Raw genomic sequence first — 13,920 nt, forward strand, 5'->3', positions numbered from 1 at the left:
ATGTAAGCTTACATGGCATCTTAGATTTAAGAATGATTGCAACCCTAAACTTATTTTTTATGGAATGATCCCTCTCAACTTTTGAAAATAATATAATATGACTCATGTTGTTAACAATACTTAACTTTAACAATTAGTTAATTAAAAAATGATAGAAAAAAATTTAAAAAAATTATAGAAAAAGACCAATATATTTTTCTTGGTCCTTTTATATAATTTTTAGATTATTGTTTGTAATATATGAGTCCTTTATTGTAATTTTTTATTTTTTTTAAAAATTTTGATGTGCTTTTTTGTTATTTTCTAGGTAACCAATATTTAAAATTAAATTTTTTTAACAGTTGGGTCAAATTGCAACGTTATCAAAAGTTAAGAAAAAATATTATATAAAAAATGAGTTTAAAATTCTAGATATTTTGGGACCTATAATTTAGAGGGTCAATTTGCTCTCTTTTTTTATAGAACAGAAAATGATCAATTTGCTCCTTTATCCAATAATAAAATTATAGTTTTTCTTTTAAATTATGTTAACAGTGAATAATAAAAATAATATCGTTCAACTAAAAAAGTGAGAGCATGTTCACCAAAAAATTAAAAAAATGAGAGGATCATGTGTGTTAACAATGAAAATTATAATTTTCTCCCTCCTTAAATTGTGTTGAAACTCAATAAAAATATTTTTTACAATCAGGAATCATGTATATTTCATTAATTTGATATACCAAACTCTGTTAATAATATAATAGAGTTAATTAACAGTACAGGGCTCTAAAAATAAAATTAACTATTAAAAAATTAATTTAAATATTTAAAATAAAAAAAATGATGTGCAATTGCTTTAAAATTTTAGTCCTTTTATCAAAAAGTAAATTGCATTGGGAAAAGATGACGTGGCCGTTTGGTCATGAGCGTTTAGAAAAAGTCAAAATCGAACCGTTGCCCGTTTGAATTGGCTTCCTTTCTCTCAAGATCTGCTCTGATCTCTTCCCTTTTTTTATTATTATTATTTCTTTACTTCGTACCGTATTGTATCGTCGCAATCAACAAATACCACATCACAAAAAAAATAAAAAAGGTATCAACAAATTCAAGCACGTCCTCGCTACAAAAGAACTTGACAATATATTATCACAGTCAAAGTGGACTCCATATTTTCTACATATTTTGGATTAATAGGATTAATAGCATTTTTGTAAAAAAATTCAAAATCAAACCTTTAATGTTACATTAAATCATATGGTTTTTGTATTCAAAATTTATTTTAAAAAAAGAAATTAAATATAATAAAACAAAATTGAAGGAGGCAAGACCAAGCGAAATGCGAAACTAAGCCGATGATCATGTGGCCTCACTGGCCCTGCAAATTCATTTTGTCTCCACGAAACTTCATGTGGCCAAACCCAAGGCTGAATGAAGACCATGTGATGTTCGGTTCTCTCATAAAATGCAAGAAAATTATTATATAAATGGCAAAGCAGCCCTCCAACTTACATGGCTCACTTAAAAGTTTCCTGATATGAAACTCATAATAACATATTTCTATTTGAGAGTCTACTCACTGTTGTTAAACCCGAAGAAAAAATTCATTCTGAAAAATTAACATATTGGATGGAAAAAATCATTGTTCATTGAGTTCATAAGCCTCACTTTCTAATGTAAGTCTCATACATGTACTAGTTAGAATACTTGCCTATCTAAAAATACAATGAAAATTAATAATCAAACCGCACATGTTAAAGTTTTTTATATAAACTCAATTATAGATTAATTTTATTTTTTAATTTTAAAAATTTCCTTCATCATCACCCTAATATTAAAAACACTTGATATTTATTAGTGAGTCTCACTATTTTAAAATATTTTTTTATTAAATTAAGAGTCATTTTTATTTCTTAACTTTTATTTAAATGATTATTTTTACCCTTCGATTAAAATATTTTATAATAAAAAAATTTAAAAAATGAAGAGCCTATTAACAGTCAACTAATAATAAAAAAATAATAGTGTGATGAAGAAAAAAAATATTTAAAACTAAAGAATAAAATTAATTTATAATTAAATTTAAAAATATTTATGATTTTTTACAAAAAATAAAAATGATGCTTATCCTAATAATTAATATCTATCAGAGATTGTTTCAAAAGAATGCCCATATTGAATGAGTCTGATAACTTGAGGGCCCGTGTCCGTGGAAATTGATTCAAAAGTAGCTCCTTTTTTTGCTGTAACGTAAAGTACGACTCTGTTCATTTCATACTGTCCTTTCAACGTGCCTGCATGATTGAAAAATAATATATATATATATATATACACACACGCACGCACGCACGCACGTTGCGTTTATTCCATGCCTAGGTGCCTAACAATAAATATGAATTATTGGAGTTGCCCACGCCCACCAACGTTAGTTCATTTCATAATGAGGGGACAAAATTCCACACCTCACAAACTCAAAAGATGCATGTGAATTTGTCTCCTCCTACAATTAATATTATAACTTCATTTGTAAACCAATAAAAATTAATTTAATTAATAAAAATTTAATTCATAACTTATAAAGTCATATGTCTTAATCCTAATAAATCTTCAAGATCCAACTCGCTAGGCACCACTGAGATCTAACTTTTTTTAAAAAAGGAAAGTTAGGAATCATGTTTTTATTTTGACCACTTAATAACTTGTGTCATTGACATTGTGTACGCTTTTAGGTGGAATATAAATTGCGATCGCGTCCTGATTCAATTTAATAGCATTTTTTTTTTATTGTTATCATTTTCTATTTAGTTTGGACAGAATTGGGACAGAAAACTGTAGATAGTTCTATGGACTCGAACACGTGGTCGTGGAAAAGTTCTGTAAGAATAGGGACACCGCCAGGAACATGGCAAGCGAAAATATAATTGGAAAATCAGCCATATTTTAGCTGGTTTACACATCTCTTAGCTTCATTAATTGTTTTAAATGAATACTTTATGAATAGCTTCATTCATTGTGTTAAGCCAGTTCGCACACCCATTAGCTTCATACTTTATCCAACTTTTTCCAGTGCTTAAAAATGAGAAGATCATGTTTGTTGATGATAAGTTTTGTATCCCAAACCGGAACAAGGAGAGCTAGGGACTAGGGAGGTTTTGATGAAATCATTTGTGTCACTAATTTTGGTGAGAAGCCACTTCTAATGCTGACAATTTGGGCTATCAATTTGGATGGAAGATCATCACCTTGCAGGGGCTTGGAGGCAATAAACTCGATGGGTAAGAGCAAGGCTTCTAATTATGCGATCACAAAGACTTGGTATCATGATGAGGATAATATGAGAAACGTAAGCAATTAAATGAACAATTGTCAATAATTGGACACATTTTTCTTCTGTTAGATTTCTAATTGGCACGGCAATCTTTGATCCTGTGAAAAACGGTAGATTCTGATAAACAAGTTGTCTTCAAGGATGTTGGTCATATTATGAGCTTCTTTCGTTAGCCACTCTGTACAATCATTTACATTTCTACTGATATAATTATAGTTTATTTCCCAATCACGCATGATTAAACTTCCATGTCTTCAGAAGTTTTGAAAGCCAGGTGACCCCTGATATAAAGATTGGATTTATCATGAATGGCTTCAACAGAGCCAGAGAACACATAAACCTGCCCGAACCCTTTAGCCAAGCAAATCTCCAATCGAGTCAAGACTGATTAATGTTCAAAACGCTTGGGTCTCATGTGATTACTAAAAAAAATGAAAATGAAATGGATTAAAAAATCAAAACAAAAAGTTAACTAAAACACCCTTTCTCTCCATGACAAGCATAATAAAACTTAATACTATATGACACAAATGTAAGAATTATTATACTCTCTAAAAACTTTATGAATTATAATTCCTAACCACATGAACTAAATTATCCTTTTTCCTTATAAATATGGTCGACTTTACATCTTAATCATTTTATTTTTACTTTTATTTTTTCACTTCATTCCTTTTTAACAACCACCAAACAGAACCTTGAACTCTTCATATGGTAAGCCAAGGCATTTAGTGGTGACTTTTCTTTATCACCACCTAATCGTTATTAAAACATGTCTCTGATTTTACAACTTTGCTCAATACACGAGTGTAGCTAAAAGAATTTTACTTGCAGCTTTTCATCATCGAAGTACACCACGACACCCTCACTTCTGACGCCTAGAAGCCGACAGCTTAAGATAAGAGTAAATTGGAAATAATTTATCCCATGCATTTCCCTCAAAAATTCAGTTTATTCTGCATTGATTGTTACCTGTACATGACTGCTATCTGTACACTGGGAATAATGATGCTATACAAATCATGGCTAACTAAGATAGTGGTTTTATCATACATAACCTGGCAGCTTGCTGAGATAGGAGCGTCTTAAGAAGGAAATATCACTACATATTGCAAACCATGGAGCATTATAAAAGGTATGAGCATTCTGGAGTGCAAAACCATGGAGGTAAGGCAATGGAAATCCTCCCCTTAATAGCAAGTTCACAAATGGTAACAAGGCGGTTCTAAGTATAGTTGACATTACTACCTGCATAAATTTTAGAAAATTGAAGTCAGGGTGAAAATTATCTGCCCAAAAGTAAATAATTAATGATCATGAATTTAAAACCAGAAATCTGAAAGACTAATCTCTACACATCCTCACAAGTATATATGCAGAAGCATAAATCAATTGTTTTGTAGACATGAAGGGGCATGCATGCTTGACAAGATAATCTTGCACGTGAATCATCTGCTCAATGGATGTTGTGAATAGTAGATTACATCAGCATTGTTCATGGACCTTTACTCAATAATGTAAACTTTTCAGTTTGATTGATTCTTGAATGATGCTTGATAGCTAGTAGGGCAAGGTTCTATGCGGCTGTTGGTTACGATCAATACTAAAGCTTGATCCTTGCGCCCTATTGAAAGCCCAAAGGACGCTCGTATATGCAGGCATTCCAAATGTTACATTAAAACTGTTCATGGGCATTCTTCCTACTTCCTGATATGTTGAAGCAATGATAGTAAAGGCTCGGAAGGGTGAATGAATTAAATTTGAAGCATGGACTAGTTTGATTGGTGTCCCGCAATAGTTCCAAAACTACAAAAATATTGTTTCATAAAAGTTCATTGTCACCTTGCTTTCTGTACAAATATAAAGCTGTAAGCTGAAAAGATACTGGAAAAATGAAGATGACGTTTATTCAGATTTACCTGGATCAGATGCATGTGCAAAGGACCTATCTTGCTCCATTTTAAGTATGTGGAAAAATCATTCAATCTGAGACTACCAGCAATGTTGTTTCGGAGGATTTCTGCAGAACATGAGGCACTAACCTCCTGTATCAATAAGAAAAAACACGTAGACTGAGAACACCTCAATGATGGTGATAATAGATTCACGATAAAAATTTAGCCAACAAAAAAATAATTCAACATTAACCAAAGGATCCTGGGCATGCAGAGATGGAAAAGAACGCAAGCAGTTTTGAAAATTCAGCATAAGTCTATAAAGTAGTCATGCATATAAGAATATAAAGACAAAATGAGTGAAAAGAATCAATGCCGTATAGCTGCTTAAAGAGCATAAGCTTCCCATACTTTAACATTCTAGCTAAGAATCTTGGCTCCCATTTCTGAACTTCAATTCATAGAAGATATTGTTCTTGAGCCTTCACTTTAATTGTATCTTTCAGTTTCAACACAAGGCGTAGTAGATCTGAGCTTTAGTATGCACTTCAAGGCTCAAGTCCAATAGATTTTATGGGCACGGGAGTGTGTTAGATGTTATAATAAATTCATTTAATAGTCCTCACTGTATAGCTTAATTTTTTTAGTCAAGGCGTTTTTGACACTTCAGTCAAGCATACCATTGAGATACATGCAACTTCACCAGCATTCTCAACATTGACAATTATATCTACAAAAATGGTAGCGCTGATATCTTGGTTGGTCACTTTTATAGTTGGTGGAGATGATACTGAGATATTAAGCTCCATGTCCTTATTTGGATATTTCTCGTATAGTTGAGGAACTAAGAATCTCCATGCAGCTGTGTTCAAAAGGGCTTGATCTGGTAGTTTATCAACCATCCATTGCATATAACCTGCCTGTGGGTAACAAGACCATCAGTGAACTATCAAACTATAATACAGTCCATAACAACGTAGAAGCATCCAGTGATCAAATGTAGAAGCCCCAATGTAAATGTGAGTCGATTAATTGGAATAATTTAACTAGTATCTAACAACAGATTAGCTCTATCCTTGTTGTTGCTATAAAGAACTCTATCGATGATATAGGGAAGTTCTAAAGTCCAAGGTTGATTTCAACAACAACAAAGCAATTAAGGGTTATGGAATTATGGTCAAGTCCAAGTCATGATCTGCCACTTAATTCCATTCAATTACATTCTGAACTCCCAAGCACTTCTTAAGTGCTTGTTCAGGAGGTTGGGGTGGGAAATTACCCAAACAATTGCTTGGATTCTAAAACGTAACAAGGCTTTCACAAGTTGTGACTGACCTTCATGAGAAAAAGAACAGTAACATATGTATGAAAATGATAGGGCCATGTAAATGGTCAGGTTAAATGGTTGTTTTGGTTGATTCAAATCAAGCATATATAAAAATGTTCTTTTGAATTCTTCAGATGAAGTCAAAGGCTTAGCAAAAACAAGCTAATGCATCGCAAGCAATCTTTCTTCATATGATAAGCAACAGTTAATCAGAAGCTATTATAAATAAACTAGATCTTAGTCCTAAATATTGCATGAAGCCTGAGGCTAGTAACCCAATTATTCACAGCTCTATGAACAGTGCAACTTCCAATAGTTTAGGTACATTGATATTGATGAGAGCTGAAAAAGACCCAAAAGGCCAAAACAACAACACACTGGAATAATTGGACTAGGACATGAAAGTATAAGAATATAAGCTTTCTGAAACTTACATTGAAGTAAACCAAGGAAGCAGAATTTAACACATTTTCATGCACTGAAATCTTGATCATCTTAGACAAACCCCCGCAGGAAAAGGAAGTCTCTGGTTCCCTGTGGCAACCTTGAGGAATTAAAATTTCATTTTCCTTTGTGAATAGACCATTGATTTCAAACTCAATAGAAGAATTAGTCAACACAGGATTGTTCACGTAAGAAACATTTAGTACAGCAGTTTTGCCCAGTGATATTTCTTTTGGCAGGGACTGCAATGAACTGCTAAGCTTTGATATTCCTTCCCTTATTTTTCCAGAAATGGCATCTTCAACAGCAGATGCTATTTTCCCTTCAAAAAGATCAGCTATCCTGGGGGAAAAAATATAAAGAAATTAATGGCATGTTATTCTCAAGTTGTTGATTATATTGAGAGCAGCACGCGAACCACATTCATACTAGCATAGAAGGAAAATCATAGTACGATGTGAACATTGTCTGAAAGGAAGAACTTGTTCAATAATAACAAATAACAATCTACTTGAAAGAAGTCAATAAAGGAAATTAATGGTGACCATATGCTTATAGGAACAGATGAAATCCAAATTTCAATGAAGCCTTTGTCAACAAATGCATTTTCTGTTTTATGCTTTAAAAGCAATGCAGAGTTCCTTCAACTTTGTTCCATTTAATATTTTGTTTCATTTGATTGAAAAGTCAAGTGACATGCATCTAGCAAATATAGCTCCGCATTTTCACAACATATGAAGTTAGCAAACACATTTTTCATGCCAGTGGCCATGTGCCACAACGGTAAAAACAGCCCACTCGAAATAGGGAAGTTGCAAGTTCTACCTTGAATGGGCACACCCCTTGTGGGTTGTCGTGTTTCCTCCCCTATGGAGGAGGGGTGCTTTCAAATTGTCCCCTTAAAAAAAAAGAAAAAGAAAAAAAGCGAACACATTTTTCACAGTAACATGGGAAAGACCAATTCCCAATAAATGAGGCATTTAGAAGGAATATGTTAAGATAATATGGCTTAAGAAGCCTGCTTACCTTTGGTAAAGCCAAGATGCTCCACCATGCAACCTTATGGACAAGTCTCCCACAAAACATCCATAATCTAATAGAATCAGCTTCAGACTACCTTCTTGGTTCTCAAAATTCAAAGTCATCCCCGCTTGCATTCCTTTAACCTTCAAAACATTGCACAACTCAGTGAGAAATATCTTCAGTTTACCTAAAAAGACGAAAATAAAGCACAAACACACCAACTGTTCACAGGTTTTTGCCAGTCAGATGCTGACAAGCATCAGTTTTATGGTTTTTGGACTAAGAACCACATTTGTTTTTCTGCTCCCCTTTATCAATTTATTGAATCACCACTTAAAAGGTTCAAATGTGTTTCAACAAAACCCATCCTGAATTCACGTGCTATGTATCAATGGTTTCCAATCCACATCTTTCATACATGAAACGGTTAAAACATATGAAGTGGCTTTGTATTATCAATATAACCAACTTTCGCAAAACATTTGTTATTTTTTTCAGGTTCAACCCTGATGGACGCTAAACGATGAAGTCAGATGAGAACCCTCAGCAACTGTCCAGGTAGAAGGGGGGTAAAAACATAATATATGTAGTTTTGATTTTCAAAACACAACACACATACACACATCACAAACCAAACTTTTTACCTCCACAAAGGCGTCACCACTATCAGAAACAGAAACAGGCAATAACCAAGTGCTGCAAGAATAACTCCAGTTCATACTCAAATTAGCTGTTCCACCAGAAGCAATTAGAACTATTCCCTTCTCTCCAGTCCTAACGTATGAAGAAGTTATGTTGACATCAACAAAAGTGATATTGGAAAGAACTATTTTACATTCACCAACGAGTCTGACTGTGGCCGACTTCTCAATTTGCGGCAGTTGAAGTGCAACAATAGAGGACATAGCTTCATGGATCAGCAAATCTTTGGCATAATCAAGACCCTTTTCAGATATGGCCCCAAAGATTAAACCCTCTTCTTCATTAAGTTGAAGAGAAACACTTGCTGGAATCAATAGAAGAAGTAAAGAAACGACGAATACGTTTGGTGCCATCATGCCGGAAACTTTTGAAGAATCTTTAGAAGTAACAACAGAGCCGCATGAAATTAGGAACTGGTGAAAGCACGGTTTTGTGATGCAATTATTCAACGAAAGATAGAAACTTTGAGACACCCATATAGTGAACTACCAACGGAAGCTGTCGAATTTCAGCGGAGGTTTCTTCTGCCTACTAGTCTCTCTAGGAGCAGAGATATTTTGGGTTTTTAACAGTTAACTGTGGATTGTCAAGAGTAGAGATTGAGCACAGGGCCCTCGAGGTCTTAATATTCATTTACGGTTCAGACTTTCAGTATCTTCTTTCTCCCTCTTTGCATTAGGATCGCATGATTTCAGAATATTCGCATCCCTCGACTGATTAGTCGCTGGATTGGACTCTTGACAGTAAACCTGCTCCTAATTCGTCATGTCACTTCAACCAGCAAGGCTGCAACCATAACACTTGGTTGCAGCGCATGTTATGGTTGCAGCGCATTGCGGTACAACTTGGCCATAAGTTTATATTTTTTTTAATAGATTAAATGATAAATTTAACACAAAACTATATGTACAAGAACTTCCAACAACTGAACTCCTTTTTTGGTGTAAAAATGGAAGTTCTTTTGATAGGAATAAAGGTTGCAACGAAATGCAGACTTGGTTGTGAAGCCAAAAAGGCAACAACTGAACTCTAAAGTTGATTTTTTGCAATATCCTCTTTCAAACATTTCAAGATAATATAATATTAATGCATCATTAATAAATGTTAGCCCTAACTATTTGTTGTTAAAAAAATACATAAAATATTAAAAATTATTTTAAAAAATAAAAAATTACAGCAGATGATTAAAAAAATTATATTTATTAACTAACAGTCCTTTTCTTTAATTTCATTAGTCATTTTTTGTCATTTTTAATATCATTTTTTGAAATTTTTTATTAACTAACCATTAAAGTTAATATTTGTTAATGATAATAGTGATATTATATTGCTTTGAAATGTTGAGGGAGAATATTGTATAAAAAATATTGTATTATATGTTGTTTTAGGGATGCAAATAAAATATTCAAAATCCTAATGGAGAGTTATCGTTCAGCATTTGCCTCTTGCTAGCTAGCCACGGATAGCTACTATGTGATTTTGTGTAGTTCATTTTTGAGAAAAGAAGAGTACCGTTCGCTATAGTCGCCAATCACTAATGTTGTCATTTTATTATATTTTTTTCCCAAATCTGTCAACAAATTACATATATAAATGTCTACTGATTTCAATTTAGTCGTCAATCGCTAATGTGGTCTTTTCATTCTAATTTCCTCCAAAATATGTCACCAAATTATATATTACGGTCTATTGACCATTAAGTTTGGCTTTAAATTTGGATGGAATGAAAAGAAAGGTATTATTGGAAATTTTGATGATTAAAGGAATAAATAAATGGGGAAGGTCTACAGAGGACCTAATTGAAAGCCCACGTGTTACTCAAGACTTCAAAAGCATTTTTTTCCTCCTGAATAGTACATTCAAGATTCATTCCCCTTGATATTTACAATTGAGAACCTTGAAAATGAAATTATGCTCTAAGAGTCATAGAAGTAAGTTACCATTAATATTTAAAAAATAATAATAAAATTTTTTTAAATTATATAAATGACAATCTGATATTTTAAAATATTATAATTTTATTAAAATTTTTAAAGACTTTTGCTCAATAAATTTTAAAGTGAAAAGATTATTTTATCCTTGTTAAAAATAACAAACTCCAATCATAACTTTTGCATAAAAAATGATAATTTTTGTTCTGTAAATCATAAGCAATTACAACTTATCAAATGTAACTTCTATTATTAAAAAACAAGTTTTGAAAATAACATGTAACAATTACAACTTTTATTTAAGGAATAACTTTTATTCAAAGAATTTCAAGAATTGAATAAAAAAATCACAATTTGTCAAAGGGTAAAATATTTTTTTAAATTTAAATTTATTGATACAAAAGTGCCCAGAGACTTTAATAAAATTATGATATTTTGAAGAATCGAATTATCATTTATATAATTTGGGATATTTTATTATCATTTTTCTTTAATATTTCCTCCAGTCATATTCTCTAGCATCTTTGCTTTCCTTACGTCAAAATGGTGTGGCCATGTAGGGGTCATAATAAATACTCTCTTCAGTTTCAAATGTATGAGCCAGTTAACTAATTCATATAGATTTAAAAATGAGTTAAGTTAATGTGTGCCGATTTTCTTAAAATGACCTTCCTTTTTAATCATTTGCATTGGGTATTATTAAAAAAGCAAAAGCTTATATATCATACACGAATTGGGGGACAGAGATTGCTATCTTACATTTATTTGGTTCATATATTTAGAACATGGGGGAGTATAACACTCTTGTAATATTGAGAAACATGAATATGTAAAGCATGAATGTTAAATTTTTGAGAGTATGAGATGAGCCCTCAAGTGCCATTTTTCCAGAAAGTTCACATCCTCTCCGTTTCTATCCTTTTTTTTTTTTTTTTAATGAATGCAAATGGCAGGTGGAAATCTCCAAGGCACCAATGGTTATTCAAGCAGCAGACGTCCTAGGTGATATCAATGATTTTTGAACAATACTATGAGTCTTGGATCTCTAATCTCTTAAATTGATCAATGAATAATTTCGGTGTTGCCTGCGTGCTATGGTATCAGAAACCAGAATCATGTTGTCTCAATTCTGCTAAGATTGATGGAAAGTTGTCGTGATTGACTGGGGATTCATTTAGGTCTTGAGAGGACTGGCTTGTTGGCTTTAGTTCGGACCCATATCGTGGCTGATCAATTTGGCCTTAGGGCTGTGCGACATCGTGAAATTTGAAAATTAACTTAACAAATTAAAGAAAAAAATGATAATAAAATCTCTTCAAAATATATAAATAATAATTTGATTCCTTAACATGTTATAATTTTTTTAAAATTTTTATGAACTTTTTTTATCATTAATAAATTTATATAAATTACCAAATTATCTTATTAAAAATAAATAATTCACAACTTTCCTTCTTAAATTCATAATGATGCAACAGAAAATCATAACTTCGCATGTTAAGTTTTTTATTTGTTGTTGCATTGTTACAAATATAAGAAAAAAAAGTTGTGAATCATTTATTTTTAACAAGGGTAATTTGATAATTTACATAAGTTCATTAATGACAAAAAAGTTTTCAAAGACTTTAAAAAAATTATGACATTTTGAGAGATTAAATTGTCATTTATATATTTCAGAAAGATTTTACTGTCATTTTTCCATCAAAAAACCTACTACGATTGACATTTATCATAGACATGCACTCTCTTGTGGAGGTTCTTACATGGCCCTCAGATCCTCCTGTAAGGGTGTTCAACTTGTACCTGTTTCGATTGGTCCAGTATCATTTCAATTATATTGGGACGAATCTCATCCCGTCCTGAAGACAATTATGATAGGACTTTGCGGAACTGGACAGAAAAGGGGTTCGGGACAAGACAAGATATGGAATTACCATTGGGACATCTCATCCTGTCCCAAATATTATATATATTATTTTTATTTTAAAAATATACATTAAATATATATAATTTATACTTATATTAATTATATCAATTATAATTTCAATACTAGTAATTTTTATTTAAAATTAAATTTTTTATATTGATAATTTTAATGACATAAAGGAAACATGGTAATACTTTTTTTTATAATATATTAATTATATTGATACAATTTATTCTTATATCTATCTATTTAATAACTTTTATTTATATCATATTTCTTGTTTTATTTTTGAAAGAGTAATTAGGTTAGCACATTTCAACTAAAATAGAAGAATAATGATTTGATGTTGTGCTTAGCTTGCTTGTTATTGTTGCTCTTACAACTTAAAGATTACTTGTAATTGCTATTATAATGTATAGTTGTGATTAATATAATTCAATAATTTGACTTAAAATTAATATAATTTATGTTATTTTAATTTTAAACTTAATAAATTATATAATTTAAAATTTTAATAAATATTATTATTCATATCTTTCTTCGACATTATTTGATTTATCGAGATAGCAGGACGTCCCGATCACATCTCAATCCCGTCCCGATTTCTAAAGGAATAGGATGATTTTTGGGACGGAATGAGATATAGGATAAAAATTCAATCTCGATCTTTTACTCGAGATAGAACACGAGACAGGAGTGTCTCGATTTCATCTCGTCCTGTGAATATCTCTACCCTTCCCTCATCCCTTTTTTCCTTTTCTTTTTACCATCCTCATCTCCACCCTTGAATAATAAAATAAATGGTTCAGATTTTTTATTTTATAAAATAATTATCATGTTATCATATAAAAGTAAAAATAAATTTAAATTGTTGAAATTTAACCTGCACATTTTATGATTGTATAGTGTTATTAATTTTTTTATAAATTAAAATTTTTTATTTATTTTATTCCAGTTATAAACTATGTAGAATAAATTTTAATAGTTTAAAATTATTTATTTTTTTTAATATAATATTATGATGATTATTTTATAAAATAATTGAATTTGAGCCATTTATTTTTTTTTTAATCAAAGGTGAAGATGGGGTGAGAAGAAGAAAAGGAGGGAAAGGATGAGAAGAGGATCTCCTTCCCTTCTTACAGAACTATGAAAGGAGAGGCATGTCCGTCTTCGCAACACGGTTTTGACAACATGTCGTGTCACGTTTCAGTACGAAAGGGTTGAAGAGATCTGGGACGTGTTCATTTTCTATTTTTAAAAAATTGTTTCATGTTTTCAAAAAAAAAATGGAAAAAACGCAACTTTTATCCTTGCATTTCATACATGATTTGTTACTAATTTTTATATTTTATTTTTAGTGT

At 31.5% G+C, this 13,920-nt stretch overlaps 1 protein-coding gene across 1 annotated transcript; it reads right to left on the reverse strand.

Moving 5' to 3' along the window:
- Positions 1 to 4,216: 4,216 nt before the first annotated feature.
- LOC129303294 (putative BPI/LBP family protein At1g04970) lies at positions 4,217 to 9,479 on the reverse strand. Its single transcript, XM_054942514.1, has 6 exons — positions 8,641 to 9,479; positions 8,000 to 8,139; positions 6,964 to 7,315; positions 5,883 to 6,122; positions 5,227 to 5,352; positions 4,217 to 4,555 (listed from the first exon to the last, which is right to left on the reverse strand). Exons 1-6 carry the CDS (start codon positions 9,052 to 9,054, stop codon positions 4,355 to 4,357), a joined length of 1,473 nt encoding a protein of 490 aa, XP_054798489.1. The 5' UTR covers positions 9,055 to 9,479; the 3' UTR covers positions 4,217 to 4,354.
- Positions 9,480 to 13,920: the final 4,441 nt, after the last annotated feature.

The sequence above is a fragment of the Prosopis cineraria genome, unplaced genomic scaffold (assembly GCF_029017545.1).
Source record: "Prosopis cineraria cultivar Desert tree isolate PC_DT_omini unplaced genomic scaffold, ASM2901754v1 PC2, whole genome shotgun sequence".
Classification (NCBI taxonomy): Eukaryota; Viridiplantae; Streptophyta; class Magnoliopsida; order Fabales; family Fabaceae; genus Prosopis; species Prosopis cineraria.

Bases quoted from the DNA above. Each gene is read 5' to 3' on its own strand.
- LOC129303294 (XM_054942514.1), bottom strand. From the start codon at position 9,054: ATGATGGCACCAAACGTATTCGTCGTTTCTTTACTTCTTCTATTGATT. The intron at 7,316-7,999 runs GTAAGCAGGCTT...TTTTTCCCCCAG, and splicing joins GCATCTTGGCTTTACCAAAG to GATAGCTGATCTTTTTGAAG. The intron at 6,123-6,963 runs GTAAGTTTCAGA...TGTTACCCACAG, and splicing joins CTTCCTTGGTTTACTTCAAT to GCAGGTTATATGCAATGGAT.